The sequence below is a fragment of the Eublepharis macularius genome, chromosome 10 (genome assembly GCF_028583425.1).
Source record: "Eublepharis macularius isolate TG4126 chromosome 10, MPM_Emac_v1.0, whole genome shotgun sequence".
Classification (NCBI taxonomy): domain Eukaryota; kingdom Metazoa; phylum Chordata; class Lepidosauria; order Squamata; family Eublepharidae; genus Eublepharis; species Eublepharis macularius.
Genome location: NC_072799.1, coordinates 66,298,605 through 66,318,119, shown reverse-complemented (window position 1 = coordinate 66,318,119; position 19,515 = coordinate 66,298,605). Strand labels below are relative to the sequence as shown.

At 40.2% G+C, this 19,515-nt stretch overlaps 1 protein-coding gene across 2 annotated transcripts in view; it reads left to right on the top strand.

Moving 5' to 3' along the window:
- Window positions 1-19,515, top strand: part of SPOCK3 (SPARC (osteonectin), cwcv and kazal like domains proteoglycan 3) — a 264,800-nt gene that overhangs the window by 85,623 nt on the left and 159,662 nt on the right. The window contains exons 2-3 of one of the 2 annotated variants that reach the window (XM_054990644.1): window positions 6,442-6,450; window positions 6,539-6,584. In XM_054990644.1, coding sequence (XP_054846619.1) covers window positions 6,442-6,450; window positions 6,539-6,584 — 55 coding nt within the window. The remainder of the gene's footprint in view (window positions 1-6,441; window positions 6,451-6,538; window positions 6,585-19,515) is intronic. The other variant, XM_054990643.1, reaches the window with a different exon arrangement.

Sequence of the window (19,515 nt, the reverse complement as noted above, 5' to 3'; positions counted from 1 at the left end):
CCCAAGAAGCAGAAGAGGCTTGCTTCTGTCTTGTGAAGTTCAGCATGCTGAAGTCCTTGTTCTTAGAGTATGAAATCTTATTGCTTTGTATATGCAAGGAACAAACAAAGGCAATATACAAGGAACACATATTACTATAAACTTGATATTGTTAACTATATGGAGATATAAGGCTTTTTTGGGAAAAGAGGTGGGGGAACTCCCACCTGGGACAACTCCTGGGAGGAGGTGGCGCACCTCTTACTACATGCTTGATGATGTCACTTCTGGGAAGTGATGTCATCATGCAGGCCGTGGCCACCCGGGAGTGCTCCCGTGCTCTATGGGGGGCCCAGTTTGGCCCAGATAAGGTGACATTTGGCCTGGAACGGGCCACTGCTCCACGGGGGAGCACTCCTCCACATGGTAGGAGCCCAGAATGGCCAGAATTGGGCTGCTGCTGGGTGGATGTGTGTTCCACCACCTGGCAGAGCCCACTGGCCATTTTGGACCCGATCCTGGCCGTTTTGGGCCTGAAATGGGGCCAAAATGACCCCCAAATGACCCAGATTGGGCCCAAGCTAGTCTCCATTCACAAGCATTAAAATTTTTGTTGCCTATCTGCAGGAGGTAACTCACAATACTGAAAAAATAAAAATGAAAACAAATTACTAAACAGTCATCAAATATAAAAACAGCAAACAAACCAAATTCCTATTTATGCTCTTGTTTATATATTCAGTTTTTTTCTTCAGTGTTGAACTTCTAAATGATACGTTGAGCCCACACTTAGATGGTGCCAGCTTCTGTGCTTGTGACATGATGCATTTTTGCAACTACATGCAGTTTATAATCCTTACCAATTTGGCAACCAATGGGACGTACTCAATTTTTTCTATTATGACATTGAAGTACCAATTCTTAAATAAGTGTTGCTTCTTACAGAAATTCGTTTAGTCTTAGTTTAGACGTGATATAAGTTATAGGTAAGTTTTGTATTATAAGAAAGAGCCAATATAGTCCTAGTCTAACATGGTAGAGATTCTGCAAAATGCTTAATGTATTCATTTATATGAATTGGATATGCTCATTCATCATTCACAGCATTTGAGTTCTTGAAAGTGATCTTCATTCATTTTCACTGGAGTCTTTGAGCACCCTTAAAAGCTGTTTTTGAAGATTGGGAGACCTTCAATAATTGATGTAGCTGAGAGGGCTGTAGTGAGAAAGGGGGGGGATGCAGAAATTACTTTCTCGTGTGAGAACAAGATGCTGTTCTCCTTCTCCATTTATTCCTGTCATAATGTTTTCTGATGAAAATTTAAATAATCTTAGCAAAAGAAGGCTAATACACCATGTACAAACCTGGACTATGTCCATGCTTTGTGTCCCACCATTTAGCCCATCTAAAATGACTGATTCACAGCACAACAGCCCCGACAACTATAGATGAACAAACTATATTTACGTATGTAAACGGAATCTCACTGTCTCTCATGCATTCCTTGAAGTTCCCTAGACCTAGAGAAACCTTTAATTGATGTATGGGGGAGTCCAGCAGGAAATAGAAAAGATCTATTCCACAAACACTCCTCCGTTGTGGTTCATAGGATATAAACCATGTATTATTTGGATTATATGCTTTCATTTTTCAGGTTGCTTGACTTTGAAGGAACCAATAAGCATGTGTCTGTATCATTTAACGGAATGAAATCCATCTAATGTTTGATATCCTATCCAATAATCTTTGCTATCCTGTTGATTATCAAAGGAAACATTTTCTTTCTTAGGATGCCATCTGTCAGGTTTTTCTGTGTATGCTTCATTTCTTTCTGGTTGACTACTATTTATTGTGTAGGTGGCTGAGGACAGAAAAGCAAAACTTTGTCAAGTCAAGTGCTTTGTCTATGCGCTGTGATCTAGATCTGTTTATTTAGGAGATTTTTATGCCACCTCTCCAGAGCCCTGCTCAGATGTGGGCAGCCTGTTATTAGGCTGGTTACTAAAGGTTTAGTCTGAACGACAGTCATAAATTACTTCTTCAGTGTTGCTTAAGATTGTGCCTATGTGAACAAGCTTATGTTTGATATTGTTGAACACTTCTCTCAAGTGATGAAAAGTATAAAGGACATCATCACAGGTTTTTGTATCTTTTGAATGAGTGAGCCGTGGAATGTGTGGTATCTTAATAACATTAGTTTAATGATAAATATATGTAGTATTGCAGAAACAAATACAAGCTGTAAAGTTCCTGTTCATTGTTCGGATTTCCAAAGCAAGACTCCTAGCCTATGTTACTTCACTTTCCACTATCTTGTTTCTCTCCTTATTAAACTTGCTAACTGGCTCCAAACGGCTCCCAGACACTCCTTCTAGCTTTTAAGGGTCACATTTCAAAGGCCAATGCTATCAACGTACATGTTAAGTTCTTTTTGATTTTTTTTTTTTAAATTAGGCCATAATTGTAGTATAGATCCATGCACAAGATACTCTGAGGTATCTTTGGGACTGCCTTTCCCCATATGTTCCCCAGAGGATGCTTCAATCTAGTGAAAAACAACTATTAACGGTCCTTGGCCCCAGGGAGGCCTGCCTAGCATCGACCAGAGCCAGAGCCTTTTCGGTCCTGGCTCCAACCTGGTGGAACGCTCTCATGAGACCAGGAATCAGCAGGACTTATTATCTTTCCACCAGGCCTGCAAGACGGAGCTGTTCCGCCAGGCATATGGTTGATGCTGGGTCGGGTGCCTGCCGACCAAATAGAAAACAATGGAGACCTCGCTATCAAAACATCCACCTCCAAAGAAACTTTAGTGACAGTGGAAATGGTTTAACTGAGAGCCAAGCTACAAGTGATGCCTGACACAGGTTGGACACTTATCAGCTTACCTCAAGTTTTGATGGGAAATGTAGACGTCCTGGTCTTACAGCTTGGCTCACCTTTTAATTGACATTTATAGAACCCCCCCCCCCACACACACACACCCAGTGGAGGGGAAGGGGGCGCCCGGCGAGAGCCCGATGCCTGCACTCCCCTCCAGACCACATGTTCTCCTTCCCATAGACTGCCGCTCTGTGAACTTCAATTAAATGGAGAGCCAAGCTGCAAGACCAGGATGCCTACATTTCCCATCAAAACTTGAGGGAAGCTGACAAGTGTCCAACCTGTGTCAATCATAACTTGTAGCTTGGCTCTGAATTAATTTAGTGCTGTGCTGTATTTGTATTTTAAATATTTATATTGTATTTATTGTGTTTTTAACTGTGAATTTTTAATGTGCATAAATGTAATCCACCCTGAGCCTGCTAATGTGGGGAGGGCGGAATAGAAATCGAAACAAATAAATAACTATAAATAAATAAGAAGAAAATGAAGTTACTGATTTTTCAGAAACTGATCCTGATTGTAGATGCAGAGGGGTTAGCCATGTTAGTCTGTAATAGCAAAATCAAAAAGAGTCCAGTAGCACCTTTAAGACTAACCAACTTTATTGTAGCATAAGCTTTCGAGAATCACAGTTCTTTTCGTCAGATGCATCTGACAAAGAGAACTGTAATTCTCGAAAGCTTATGCTACAATAAAGTTGGTTAGTCTTAAAGGTGCTACTGGACTCTTTTTGATTTTGATCCTGGTTAGTAGGAGAAACTTGATAACATTTTGAGGGAAATGTTATTAATTAATATGATACGGTTTAATGGAGCTAACTTTATCCACAGTAACGTTCCCGTGTTGTTATAATTAGAGGTGGGCACGATCCAAAAAAAATACCGATTAAGCTGTTCATGGATCTGGGCCGCTGCTGAACCCAGGCCACCGATTCTAACCGATCAAGTCCCATTTCCGATCTGGAATTGGGAAGGCCAAAGTGGGAGGGTGCCCCGCTGTTTCCAGTGATATAGGAATGGTGGTTGGTGGCAGCGGCTGCCAGGCCCAGCGGGCAGGGGCCTCCCTTCAGGGAGGGAGGGAGGGGACATTCACACACACACACACACACACACACACACACACACACACACACACACACACACAGAGTAGACGGGGAGAAAAGTTTTTAACCCAGCAACGAGCCGCCTCCCCTCAGGGAGGGGACATTCCCAGGGCCGGATCTACGGTTGCCAGCGCCCAGGGCAACCGTAGTCAGGCTCTTGCGTGTGTGCGTGCACGCTCCTGGCCCCCCCCCACCCACGCAGCAAGCCAGCTATCCCGGTGCGCTGTGGAGCTGGCGGCAGCGCTAGTGGCTCAGCGGCTGCCCGCGCTGTTCACCTGCCCCGCAAGACAAGGGGTGGCCGGCTTGCCCGCATGCCCCTTGTCCTGGGGAAAGGCGAACGGCACGAGCGGCCTTCCAGCCTCCCACGCTGCCTTTTGCCTTTCCCCAGGACAAGGGGTGGCTGGCTTGCCCGCGCGCCCCTTGTCCTGGGGAAAGACGAACGGCGCGGGCGGCCTCCCAGCCTCCCACGGTGCCTTTTACCTTTCCCCAGGACAAGGGGCGGCCGGCTTGCCCACGCGCCCCTTGTTCTGGGGAAAGACGAACGGCGCGGGCGACCTCCCAGCCTCCTGCGCTGCCTTTTGCCTTTCCTTTGTGCCCATGGCTTCAGAACACCCCCTTCCCCCTCCCTCCCCTGGGTTGCTGCTCTGTGGTTGGAAGGAAGCCTGCTAATCAAGGAAAGCTGGGCTTCCATTCATGTTTCGAGGGCGACAGAAGGAGGGCAAACACAGCTCATTCCCCTGGCTCCATTGCCCCGGGAATAAATTACTGGCGCCAGAGTGTCTGCAATTCCGAACAGAAACTGATATATCCAATCAAGTCCCGAACAAGCAAACCCCCGACTGCTGGATCGGTTGCCATGGACTTAACCGATTAGCTGAGTCACGATGGCGCAAACGCCAAAATCGCGGGATTTTTGAAATCGTAATTCAGATCGTGCCCATGTCTAGTTATAATACAATACTGAAGAGATTTACGTTATTCATACCAGTTTCCTCCAGCATAATAGATCACAGTATTAAAGGATGACTCAAACTTGTGAAACAGGCACTGTTTCTTGTGAATAGGTGTTGCAAATATTATATTGTTTCTGTATTATGCTGGTGGCATAAGGAAAGGAATGACTCAGTAAAGCTTTCCTGTTTAACTACAGGCCAGGATAGTTTCTTTTTCTGTTCTTCTTACTTTTCTTATTTACTAATGGACATAAACTGTGCTTAGGTATTTTACAGTTCAGTCCTATTCAGAGTTACTCCACTGTGAACTCACTATTACTTGAATAAGGCTAATACTTTTGAATTTCATAAATATATCAATAATTACAATTTGTATTAAGGTATAAACGGCATATTTTATAAACTTAAAATAGTTGCTAATATCTAATAGGAAAACAATCATTTTTTAAAATGTTCTAATCTTTTTATTAGGGTTGCCAGTCCCCCCTGCCTTGAAACCAGGAAGGGGGGGAGGGGCTCCTGGTGGAGGAATGTGCTGCGTTTCTTCATTTGTGCATGTGCACACACCACGGACCTTGATGATGTCACTTCTGGTTTAAACTAGAAATGATGGAGTCTCAGTTGAGAGCAGTTAGGGAACAGACCCCAAACATAGCATTTTCACCCCATTGAAACTCCATCACTTCCAGTTTAAACTGGAAGTTATGTAATCAGCGGCCCGGAGTACATGTGCATCATTCCATTGCATGCTCCAGCTAGCTTCCCCATACTCACTGGTCCATTGACCAATGGCAGAGTTGGCAGCTGGGAGCAGGGGTGCCCTACCACCAGCAGGGGCTGGCATGCCTAGATTCTATTTTAAAAATAAAGCAAATCCTGGGAAATGTGTTTGTGTTTCCCAATGGCTTCATTTGTCGGGAAATTTTATATCTTATAAGCCAGACTTGCAATAGTATGGTAAGATAATTAATTGAAGTATTCTGCAAATTTAACCTAGAGCAGTAGTTCCAAATAAAGTGTTCATAGAGCTAGTTTAAATTTTACAGTTAAAGGAAATGAATTTCTAAGCTTGTTTATAGATACAGTCGTAAACAAAGTTCATGTATGATGGATCTGTTGAAGAGCTGAACTACATTTACACTCAAAAGAGCTAATGCTACTTAAAATGGCTTCCCTGTTTAGAGTGATCCTCAGCTATAACATTTAGAACTGCTGACCACGCACATGATTTTCGGCTGATTGGGAATCTCTTCTCCAATGCTTATTGAAAATGTCAGTAGGGGCAGAAAGGCCCTCAATATGATGACATTATGGTAAGCAGTGTGGTAAGCAGTTTAGTCATTGTGGCTGGCTGAAAGTGTCTCAACAGATAATTTTCAGCTTGTATATAGATTGGCTGTTCTTACTGTGACCATCTACATTAGAAAAAAAAATCATTCTGTTCCCTGCAATTAGTATATCCATATGATACTTATATCTTTTCTTGTTTGTGTTCTTTTTTTGCTGCGTGCCCTTTGCAGGAAGTTGAGGTTTGTATATTCCTTCTGTATTTCAGTTTTTTTAAACATGTATTTACACTTTCTACATACTAAACATACACTTTTTTTTCTGCTGCAGGATGATTATTTTCGTACATGGAGCCCAGTTAGACCTTTTGATCAAGGTAAGAAATCATAATTGTGCAAATAAAGCAATGTCAGTCAAAGTTAACATCATAAGGAATGTAAAAGGTTTTACTTCTCTTTGCAGGCTTAAAAAGAAACTACTACTTGAAGGTTATCCTTTTAAAGCTAACAAATTTTAATCATAATTCCAGATATCATTGCATTGCTTTAGTATACTGAAATTGATTTGTGTTCTGAATCTCATTCTCCTACATTTTTCTAGGTACAGCTTCTTAAAGTTGTCTGTTAGGCATAGTCACTAAAGTTCACAGATGATATTTTTCTAATGTCAGTGTAGAGAACAATGCATGCAATGTGAATAGTGTGGTCATGTATATCATTTGCCATATGTATGTACATTAGAAGTTCCCTGGTTGTATCAACATCGGTATCGACACAGTTTTTTGCTGCACACGTCTGAGGAAATCATTAGATTTCCTCAGATTAGAATGAGTTGATTCTAGAAAACTTGAGATGGATGAAGAGAGAAGGAAAGAACTCCTATAAAGTTGGAGGAGATGGGAATAGAAGGAAGGCCAGATCGTTCTATGGGCCATGCTGTTGTTTTCACAACATGCAAACACTTTTTCTGCCGGAAACGTCCTCCTGGATACCTTGTCAGTCCATTGAATCTGTATAGACTGTGTGTGAGGCTGGTGCCCTGGCAAGAACATTCAACATTCTAATCTTGGATGGAAATAGGCCACAGCTTTATTGGTTACAGATGTTGGCGTATTGGCACTGCATAGACCAGTGGATCCACTACATCGAATGGTCCCCTGCTGCTTGATGGCATGCATTTCCTGGCCCCCCTGTGGGCATGATGGGATGGCAGGAGGTATAGAACTTGCCCTGGCATGATCCCTGGGGTGCCTGCCACAGAGGGTGAAAACTGTGATGGCCAGCCCAGTGTGTACCCTTCGGTTTCCCCCAGATCCCTTCAGGGGACTCCGACAAAGTTGCGGGTGAGCTGCCCAGATAGCATGACTCACTCGAGTGGATCTGGCTCAGTGCCCTGGAACTGCCACAAGAAGCGGGTGTACCACATGACTCACACCAATGCTCCAATGGCTGTAACCAAATTTGAGCCCCAGGGCCCTCCAGTATCCCCACTTGAGCAATCCCCATCCAGTGCCCAGAGGAAGGCCAAAAAAGCCCCAGTCCCACAGCCAATCTGGCTCCAGTCTCACTTCCTGGCTGCAGTGTAGCTCGCTGCTAAGTCTGTGAGCCGCTTTGCAGTTTGGTACTATGTAGAAGGTGAAAACATCCCAGTATTGGGCTGGGATGCTTTTAAAGTTTTGGTTTGTGATAATTGTTCACAGCTACCCTTTGTTTAACGCATTGGGATACATTATGGTTATATATTTTTGTTAAAATGGAGTAAAATATTGTGTGACATTTTCATACAATTGAATAAGTTCTTTGATTTCTATAAGATCAGTCCCCTTTATTGTGATTCCCAATGGTGTTCATTTTTATTTCTTTGGAATAGGAATAGCGAAGTCAGGATTTAGGAATGAACTTCTTTTCTGTCTTCTTCAAAGCAAGGTGAAGTTCTGTTTCTTGTTAGATCAGTTGAGAGCTTCTATGGATTACAAAGGATAATACCATGTATATAACTTTCTACTTAACTGCAGTCAAATTTCAGTCAATGAGAACTTAAGGGTTTTTTTTTTCTAAGCAAGTCATATAACATAAATTTTGAAAATTATTGTTAACCTGTTGATCTGTGATAGGGGTGCGTACCATTTCCCCCCCAGTAAATCTGTTTTTTACTGAATCTGAGAAAACTATCAGAATTCTTTGAATTCTGAATTGATTCTCTAATTCAGTTCAGCTATTTCTGAAAAAAATTGGAAATATAAACCATTATTCACTATGGAGGAATCACTATGGGGGCTATCCTGTGGGCTAGGGTCGTATTTTCCAATCAAACTCCACCAGATTTGCAGGGGACCTACTCTGAGTGGCTGGGGCCCACCTTCGTTGGGTTCCAATTTTCATGAAACTTGGAGTATCTTTAAAGGGACAGTTAGGAGTAGGTTCCTTCCAAATTTGGTGAAGTTTGATTGAAAAATGATGCCCTCCTCCACCATTTAGCTCCCAGATTGATTTTCTCATAGGAAACAATGGCTGAATTTTACCTAATTAATTGGTAAAATTCAGGATATCTGGATTTCACCAAATAAGCCAAAATTCAGTATTTTTATCTGAATTCCAAACCAAACTGGACACTCCTACTTTGTAATCTAAAAAAAAAATCAATGAAATAACTATATCCCTTTATATCTAATTTAATAAGAAGATATATTTAAATAGTCAAGAAACATATAGAAGGAAATCTGTGATCAGTCTGATATGAACTGAATTGGTTACATTTTGGTTAAACATAAGCCATAATTTGCACCCTTAATATCCCTGTTAGAAGACTAGGGGAGAAATACCATGCTCCTGGAGTTTCCTCTCAATTGCTCTTTGCCAGGTTGAGCAGTGACTATCAACAAGAATCAAAGATTTTAGACCCATTGGGTTAAAGATGAGTTTTAGCCAATAGGTGGATGTGAGTAGCCGCATGTAGGTCTCCAAGGGGATGAACCCAGTCTCTAATCTAAGGAGGGTATTTGGGATACACCGTGGGACTCCAAGGATCTTTCGTAGGAACTTGGATTGTACTGCTTCTTTTTGTAGATATAGATCTGGGAGCCATATAAGAGCTGGGATATAGCCTTTCCTTGGAAGACCTTTATTGCAGGGACAAAAGAGGAACCTTTTGTAAAGTAGATTCGTAGAATGGCGGAGGATGCTCTGTGGGCAACTTCTGGCGGCGTACAGTGCCTGAACTCTTCAATGCACAGATGCCTGGAAGACTATTCCAAGATATTTAAAGATTTTGGTTTGTTCAATGTTACGGCCCTCTATTTGCCATCTATGAGTTTGATGTTTTTTGGTGAAGAGTATGTTTACAGTATGTGGTGAAGGCATGGAGTGCTTTCCTGAGGCCCACTTGTGAGTGAGATAGAGACTATACTTTGAACTGGATGTACCTTATATTCTTTATATCTGGGCTCTTTCTGCTTTTATTGGAATATGATGATTGTATATTTTTATGTAGTTGCCTACAGAATGGACAATTAGATTATTTTTTTTTTAAAAAGCAGGTACCTTTGTTTCTTGTTCCCGAAACAAGAACACAATCCTTTTAATACCTTTTATTAAGACCACCAAAAACAACACAAAGCAATTCTTGTATGCCTGTTTTCAGTTTACCAGAATGCTTCATCAAGCTGAGTGTTATAAAAACAACAACAATAATAAAAATGAGTGCAGGATAAAAGATGACTTGGGTCTAAAGATCTGTTCATGGCAGCATCCTGTGTTTAGCGCAGAGGAGGCATGCAGACTTAAGGGAAGGTAGCATTGCATTTACTCTGGTGTTTGACAGCAAGAAGTAAAGGTTTTCTTCCTACTGGAAAAACAAAGACCAGCAACTGTTCCAATATCTGTCTAATACCAGCTCATATTTTCAGATCCCTTGTAGTCTGAAAGCAGAGGAGTCACTTGCCAGTCATTCTATTAGCAATGCTAGAGATAAGTTAAAGGATATACTTGAGGTATAAAGTTTCTACCTTGTGGGTCAGCTGGTTCTTCATTTAACTGATGGGTGCTTTGTGAAGTTAAGTATTTTAGATAGCTAGCTGCTGATATTTTCTCTAGTAGTCAACAAATGTTGATACTGGGGGACAACTTCTGAAGCCTTCCTTTTTGTTAGAGTTGGTATCAGATTCCAAACACAGTAGCACAGAGAGCACCATGGCTTGAAGAACAATAGCGCAAAGAAGTGGCCGACTAACAAGGCAAGGACATTTGGTGGTACAAGGAGGGTAAGGCTTCTGAGCAAGCGGTAGCATGAAGACCTTGAGATAGATTTGCTTGGATAAGGGATATGGTTTGGAGAGCAACAGGCAAGCAGGGGAGTAGACTGGAATAGACATGGGCATGAATCACAAAAAAACTGAACCACGTGGTTTGTGGGTTTCCACGAACCAGGAACCACAAACTCCCATGAACTGGGGCAAGTTCCCAAATCAGTTTGTTGTTTATGGTTCATGGGGTTTAAATGCCCCTTTCCGGTTGCTTAGCAGCAGGGAAAGGGGCATTTAATTGTTTAAAGGGCCCTTTCCTGCCGCTTGCAAGCTGCAGGTCCGTTTAAACAGCCCAAACCCCACAAACTCCAAGTCTGTGTAGGATTTGGGATTTGGGTGTTTAAAGGGTCCTGCTGCTTGCAAGCGGCAGGTCCCTTTAAACTATCAGCTGGCAGGTGGCAACGGGGGGATCCCCCCTGCCGCCTGCCAGCTGATAGTTTAAAGGGACCTGCCGCTTGCAAGGGGCAGGAAAAATTTAAATGGCCATTTCCTCAGGGAAATGGCCAGTTAAACTGCCCTTTAATATGAACCAAACGAGCTTCCACGAACCACTGGTTTGCGAACCACGAACTGGGCTAGTTCGTGGAGTTTTTTGGTTCATATTCTGGTTCGTGCCCATCTCTAGACTGGAAGGAAAAATTTGGCAGATAAAAAACAAACAAACAGATGCAACATATTTAATTTGAACTGGCAGAAAGACTTGGCTATGAGAAAGTTCAACAGAGGTCTGTTAGCTAATATGTCTCTGCATGTACTTATTGAAGGAAACAGCAGAAATAATACTTTACAGTTTAATGAACAACATATGATACAGAATTTGGCAGAGCAGGCATTGGAAGGCAGAGTTCCTCTCCATATCCTTCAGGACCAGAATGCATCAAACTTATATGTAATTCCAGAGGCTATAGCTTGCAGTCAATCAAGAAAGCAGAGAGCTGTCCTCCCACCAACCCCCCCCCCACACACACTGTTCTCTCTCTCCCCCCCCCTCCCCCAATGCCTTATATTGAAAAAATGCTGCAACCTTTTAAAAATGAAACCAATATTTTATTTACTTATTTAAAACATTTATTAGCTGCCTGTCTACCTTCCTACTTGTATCTGAAAAAGGGAGTTCTGACTCTTGAAAGCTTATACATTGAAAATCTTGTTGGTCTCTGTGGTGCCACTGAACTCTTAATTTAAAATCACAATTTAAAGCTACCAATAAATAGAAAAAATGACTCCAATTACTCAAATAAATAAAACATTAGGAGTTAGCTGAAGACAAATTCCTGAAGATTGTAAGCGAGAGGGCCTGGCACACTTCCCTAGGGAGATGTGGAGCTACCCATCGAAAAGGCCCTCTCTTGTGTACCCATCAGACAAGATTCTTTGGTCAACCAGACAGTCAGGAGGGCCTGTAAAGACTGCTTTAACAAAATAAAACTGAAGTATAATGATAGAAGACGATGGATATTTTTCATCATAGGCTGTTTAGATTGGGAATTTCTTTCATGTACACGTTTTCATAATTTTGAAATACCAATTTTTTGTAATTATTATAATTAATAACTAAAGAAACACACAAGTCTAATAAAAATGTCACTAAAATTAGAATGTCCAGGTATTGGTATCCTGGTTTCATAGGTGGCACTCTCTTCTTGTCTAATACTGTTATGAGAATATGAAAATTCTGAGGTTTTCTCAGTGATGCAAAACATGTTTTCATAGATACGATTTAAAATGTGATGTTTGTTTAGGTAATTTACTAAGCTACTAGAGTAGGGGCGCAGAAGATCTTACTTAGCTATCAAGCCCCAGTGTATTTAATATTTTATGTTCTACTTGCTGAATATTGCAAATCTGAATCTTTATATATTAATTATCAAAAATCAAAGATAATATTTTTCTTCAAAAGCCATAACATGGTTGCTTGATGCTCACCTACTTAAACAAGTTTCCGTGTTCAATTATTCAGGCTTCTATTTCCATTCGTCTCTTTCCAAGATCTCACATTAGAAGTGAGTTTTGGCCAGTTTTACCATGAGTAGTGCAGCTGTTTAGAAGTTCTTTTTTTCCTTTGGAGGGTATCATATTCCTTCTGTCTTACAAGTCTTTAAAGCAAAAGCTATTGCTCAGCTACTATATGGATACCCAATTTGGATTCAAGTTATCAACCCTTCTGTTGAGTGCATTCAGTCTTTGTGTGGCCTTTTTGGAGCACCTAGATGTGTAGCCTCATCAGTCTTGTGACTAAAGGTGAGTATGAAGCAAATTTCAACCATGCCATGGACTTCAGCAGTTAAATTTGTCTTTTATCCTGTCTGACTTCCTTCCAGCTATGATGAGCTGGCTTCAGTCTTACTTTTACTCCAGCTAATGGAGCCAGAGCATAGACAAGAATATTGCCAAGCTGGTCTTTCTATGACTTACTTATTAATGTTGGAGTTAAACAAAGCTTGTGCAGTAGTAATAGAAAGGTTTGAAGAGCTAGACTGGTAAATGCCGGTAGCAGATGCTAGGTGAGCATGCTCACTAGAAGTGTGCACACAAAAACAAAACAAAAAAATCCAGGCTATCTGGATCCAGGTTTCAGGGATAACCAACAAAACAAGACGGTATCCTTGAAATCCAGGTCAGATTCTCTGATCTGGGTTAGAGAATCCCAGATTTATGCAGGCATTATTCCATATAAGGGAAAATGCCTGGGGGCTGGGGGGAGATTTTTAAAGCAAACCACACTGAATTTGCAAGGAACCTACTCCTGACTGTCTTCTAAAACTCCTCTCCCCAATTTCAGGAGGATTTAGGTGGAGCAGCAAAAATCCCACTATTTTTGCTGATTCATGAACCTGGTTCTCATGCTCCTACTGCTCGCCTATCTACCTAGGCTTTGTGGCTTCATTCCCTCTGCTTATAATAAATCCTTAGCCTATTTTACAGTCCCTGCTTATCGTAGGCTGTTCTCCTTAGCGCTTCTCTTAGCAGAGCTAACAGGAGGATTTAGGGAAACCTTCCCTATGAGCACAGGCTGTGTCCATGTGGTGTTGAGTTGCTTGAATGCATTTGTGAACCTAGGTATAATACAAGACAGCTTTGGAGAACTGTCTTGCTAACGGTCACTATCTTCCATACCACTCTTGCTGTTTACTTGCTTTTTACTGTGTTTGTACACAATCAGCCTGAATTTAAACTTTAATATTTACCAAACAGTGTCAGTTTTGTTGTTAACAAAAATAGGACTTCATTTAGTCTGTTTGTAATATTGCTAAAGGTGGCATATATCTGTATACATAACATATGTGGAACATAATCTTGTCCTGGAATTAACTATGAAAAATAATTTATAGGGGAAAATGAGGTCTTCTGAACATCTTTCTGGCTCGTTGTACTTACTTTGTTTCTACTAGAAACAGTAAGGTTTGCTATGGTCTGAATTTAGATGGGGGAAAATGGATGAGTAACTGGATTGTGATCATAGTCCATTTTGAAGATGTTAATAGTACCATTCTTAGCACCATCTGCATATCAAAACAAATTATTTCATTATTTCATCTACCTAATTTCACCTTAAAATATGCAGCATTAATTCAGAACTAATGTTTTACGTGAAAAAAAAGTATTGGAGTGCTGTTTGCCTTTCCAGTTCATATTGCACTATTTTATAAAGCAAACCACGGAAGGGAAAATTAAAGATATTTAATCAATTATTTCTCATTGTTTCTGAAACCACACATAAGCAACACACTATATAGTATGATTCATTTTTATAATGTGGATATTTTCAAAGCTTAGATGGTGTGGTTATTGAATAAAATTACTACACAATCAGTAGAGTATTGTCTCAAGCATGGAGGGTAGCTTTCTTTAGCTCAATAGAAATACCCTAGAGGAAACAATGAAGTATTTTCATGTAATGTGTAAGATATGAAATGACACTTCCATGAAGGGTGGATACCCCACAGGTATTGTTGTGTATTCGGTCTCTCCAGTCTACAGCATTTGACATTTACTGTGTCTGGTTGCTGTAGGTGCACTACATTCTTTCCAAAATGGACATGAGGCAGTTTTTGTCTCCTGTATATTACAGTTTCTGCTTTGTGCTTATCAATTTAATTTCACCCATGTCCAGAAGTTTGTATTACATAATAAAAACTGAAATTGGAGTTAACTTTCATATGCTGTATGCATTTACCTTATTTAGCTTTGTGTTTTCTTTTATATAATTAAGTCTGCTATACACAAAAATCACTCTACCGAGTCTGATAATGAGGATGGAGACGGAAAGGAAACAGTTTTTTTGGTACCCTGTCATATGGATGCATATGTGAGCTGGACACTTTTTATCATATCCTTGCAGTTGAGAGGATGTTTAAAGGATCTAAATTAGTCCTATATAATTTTTAGTGAATATCCCATTCTTTTTTTTAACTGTACCTAACCATTGCAAATGTATTTATTTAAAATGTTTTTTATGCTGCTGTTCCATGCAAACAAGAATAGAAAACCTTTAAAAGAAGCAAATAGTCCTCCCTCCAAAATAAAACAGCATCCATACACCAAAAGCCTGTCTCCCCTGCAAATATCATCAATTCACTTAGATAAGATGCTTTATATCTGACTAAGAAGAGTTGGCAATTTATTTTTATGACAACCTGCTTTTTGTTTTTTGGCATTTAAACTGCAATCTTAAAGATACTTTCTTGGGATTTAATAACATGGAACTTAATTCTGAGTAACTTTGTCTAGGGTTGTTCCCTAAGTCTATTTAAGATTGATTTTGAAAAGTGCCCTTCCTGTTTTCCCTCTCACCAAAAAGGAACTGGGGAAGAATATGCTTAAGTCAAATGGATCTTCTGAGTATATATTGATGTAACAACCAATATATTGATGCCTGTTGTAGTGCCGCATCACTTTGGGTCTAGCTGAATTTACATATGGCTGGACCAGTCATGGTTTTGGAGCCCCTGCCCCACATTTTATTTAAAAGATTACACCCAGGATGAGGAACACTAAATGTAGCAGCTTTATATCAAGCAGATTTATAGAAGGTATTACTGCATACATTAAATGGTGATTTAGTGAAGCACAAATAACATTGAAATATGTATATATGATGGATATGAAAATGGTGCAAAATAAAGAATCATGAGTTTGAGCTACACAAAGCAGAAGTAAAATGGAAGCAGAGCTTTTCAGGCCAAAGCAACAGTGAAGCAGGAGGTGATTTTGCCAATTCCCCCTTCTTTTTGTAGCCCTCATGAAACACATTGGCTAATTTTGTAAGTATTTTTGGTTGGTATACTGAGAAAGGAATTGTGGCAAAAATTTCTTCTTCAGTTTCTTGAAAAAATGTGATCCCGCCATATGTTACCTTTTGGGTTTTATTTATTTACATTATACACCACCTTTCTTCCCAGTGGGGATCCACATTGATCTCCTCTTGTCTCTTTTATCCTTTTAACATCCCTGTGAGGTAGCTAACAGTGCAATCCTAAAGAGAGTTACTCCAGTCTAAGCCCACTGACTTCAATGGGCTTAGACTGGTGTTAACTCATCATAGGATTGCACTGTAAGAGTGTATGGCTGCCCCAAGATCACCCAGCATGTTTTCTTGGTGGAGTGGAGATTTGAACCTGGGTCTCCCAGATCCTAGTCCAGTACTACACCACATTGGTTTGTTTGTTTGACATATATTGTCAGGCAGCCATTGCCACCCTGTTGCATTTTTAAGGGCTGAACACTAACAGACTCTCGGTTTGAGATCTTTTAATGATTTGTTCTTATGATTAAGATCAGCAAGCAATGTCTAAATCATACTAATGAAATTTTTAATTAGTATTTTTTCCTCTTAGAGTCCGTCTGCACTATTGAATTTCTTCAGATAGGTACACAGCATGTGGATGAAAGTTAGTGTGTGTGCGATTGTTGAAAAAATATACCTAGAAATGGTAACTGACTCATCTCATACACCTTCCAATGCACGTTAATCTATCTTCATGATGGTGTAAAGAAATTCAGTAGTTTGAACTGGCCCTTAGTACAAGACGTGTTCTAGATAAATTGTATGCTTTTTGCAAACCTTTAGACATAGGTGTATCTCTGGAGAGCACCTTAATCTTTCCATTGTAAACTGAGAGAAAGAATCTTCCCTGAATACAACTATAGTTGAAGCTCATTCCCTGGAACAAAACCTACTGAAGCAGATCCATTTGTTTTTGAAGAGGCTTACTAAAGGCTAGAGCCTGAGTCAAATAGCAAAATATTGTTAGTAAGTGAGTATTGTTCTTGCTTCTGATTTCCTCTTTTTGTTCCTTTTAAGTATCTATGGAAATAATGTTTGTTATCTATCAAGCTGTGGGTTGGTTCATACAAGACTATCTGTGTAGAGCCTTCACATTGTGAAGTATCAATGGAAATAAGGTTTGTAATTTATCAGCCATGGTTTGATTCATACAAGGTTCCAGGGGCTTCACATTGTGAAGAGGGAGGATGTTCAACAGGTTATCAGCCTGCCTGTCCTAGCTCTAGGACTTCTCTCAGACCACCTCTATAATTTAACAGCTTTTAAAGATTTGTCAGCTCATACCTGTATTATTATTGAATCAGGTTTGGTTTCTGGGTGCATGAAGCTTTTCCAGCTTTGGAATAAGGTTATAAATCTTTAAATCTTGCTTATAGTACATGCTCTGCAGTTGTATACCAGAAAGGACCATGGCTAAGTGATGGAAAACCTTCTTTGCTCAGAAAACCCCAGAAGCACCCAGACCTGGACTTACCCAGGGCTCAGTTTGCAGGGTGAGGGAGTACAGTGCTGCAGCCACCATCATCCTGGGGGCCAGGCTGCTCCCATTAGCTTCTGTGGGGCTGTGCAGGCAGCCCCCGGATTCAAAACTGCCAGCCATCCAGTCAGCAGCTGGCTGACTGGCTTGTGGGGCGGGTCCCAGCAAGTGAGCCTTGAGGGCAAAATCTCCCCTCTGGTCTGCTAGCTGGGAATATATTACAGAGCCAGCCAAGCCCCCCATGCTCTGCTCCTTTAGATAATTTAGCATATGCAAAAAATGGTTTTCTGTCTGAAAGAAATCTTTGTCGTTTTGCATTCAAAATAACAGATGTTTTCTTTAATGCGGAAGATTATTATTGAATTACAATAATGTAAATAGCTCAGCAATATGCTGTAGCCATCTATTTTTCATGTAATCCTGTCAATAACTTTTTAAACTGGCTGCACAAATATTAATTTAAGAATAATATGATTAATGTAATAGATTCCCATAGGTGCTTAATTCCTGACATTTTATACTCTGCAGGTCCGACATTTGGCCATTCCCCCGCTTTAATAATCCCTGGGGTACATAAAATCCAGACATCTGAACAGAAAAATATATATGAATTCAGGTAATTTTTAAAATAGCCTATTGCTTAATTTTTAAGGCTGACTATAAAGATTTCATTATGATATAACTTTGACTTTGGCTATAAAGAAAGCAATATTGGAATATATTGAAATTTCTCCTACTGAATAATGAAGTGTTAATAGTTTAAAACACAATTTAGACAAGATTTAAAATTACAAAGGAAAAGAAGATTCTAAAGCCATTAACAATGATTAAAAATCAGAAAATTCTTCTTTAAAAATTAGCATAGATTTTACCTGCCTCCAGAATAAGCTGAATAATTGGACGTACATGCATTGGCAAAGAATTCAAAAGGTGGCTGGTGTCTTAGAGCGGGACCACAAGTGACGCCTGACACAGGTTGGACACTAGTCAGCTTCCCTCAAGTTTTGATGGGAAATGTAGGCATCCTGGTCTTGCAGCTTGACTCTCTGACTGCTGTCCAATGGACTTTTAACTGTCACTTGTCCAACATTCCGCCAAGCTGCCTACATTTCCCATCAAAACTTGAGGGAAGCTGGCAAGTGTCCAACCTGTGTCAGGCGTCACTTGTGGTCCCGCTCTTAGAGAGAACTGTACTCTGCCTCGTGCAGTTTAGGGGCAGGACAATTTCTGGCTTTAACAGCATTAGCCAATACATTCAGTTGGGGCTTATAGTAATTGTATGTGAACCAGAACAGATGTAATATGTTTTCTGTATCCCTTCTGCACTCAGACATGGGCTACTGCATTCTATTCTTACTGAAGCTATTCAAACTGTTTTTAAGAGCAGCCACAAATAGAATGCATTGCAGTAATTTTAAATGCTACTGTGTATCTTCTTAAATTAGTTTAGTTCCATTGAAGTATATAGATTGTGTTATAAATCACAGTACGTAAGAATGGCTTTTATCAAAGAGGATCATAGTGTAACCTGAACAGCAACTGCTTTCTCTGTTTAGCTGACCTGCAAAGGGCAGTTGTATTGCATCCACATTTGCCCCAACAGCAAAAAATTTATTTGATTTTCCAGTCACATTACTTTTCACCAGGGAAACTGATGTCTGCTCTTTGATACTGTAGATATGTGGTACATGTTGCATTGCATTGTATTGTATTTCTCTTTTATTTTTTGTTTTTTTTAGTAGGAATTCAGTTTGTAATTTTGTTATTGTTTTTAAATCTTAGTCTCTTTAGGAGCCTGAGAGGGCTGAAAGGAAGGTTATAGATATATTAAAATATAATTGAAGAGCTGTAGTAAAAATGGAAACTAATCTTTGGAATTTCCAAATTTATGAGTTTAACATTGCAATGGTTTTCATATAATCTCAGTCACTCACTCAGAAATGGCCAGTCAGTATTTACAGAAAGTTAAAGCATGCTGTGAATTTACTGGAATAAAAGCAAAGCCAAGTGGTGGTGTGTGTGTTTGGGGGGGGGGAGGTGGAAGTCGGTGGGAGAATTGTGTTAGGGGCAGTCTACAGATAAAGCCATAGGACAATCTGTTATCTCATGGTGGAACTCAAAATCTATGCAAAGCTATCTCTTTAGCACTATTAAGCTGGCTGTTATGATGAATGCTGCTGACACCACAAGACACGTTAAATGCTCCATTGACTGTTATCCTTCTAAATAAAACAGATGGTACA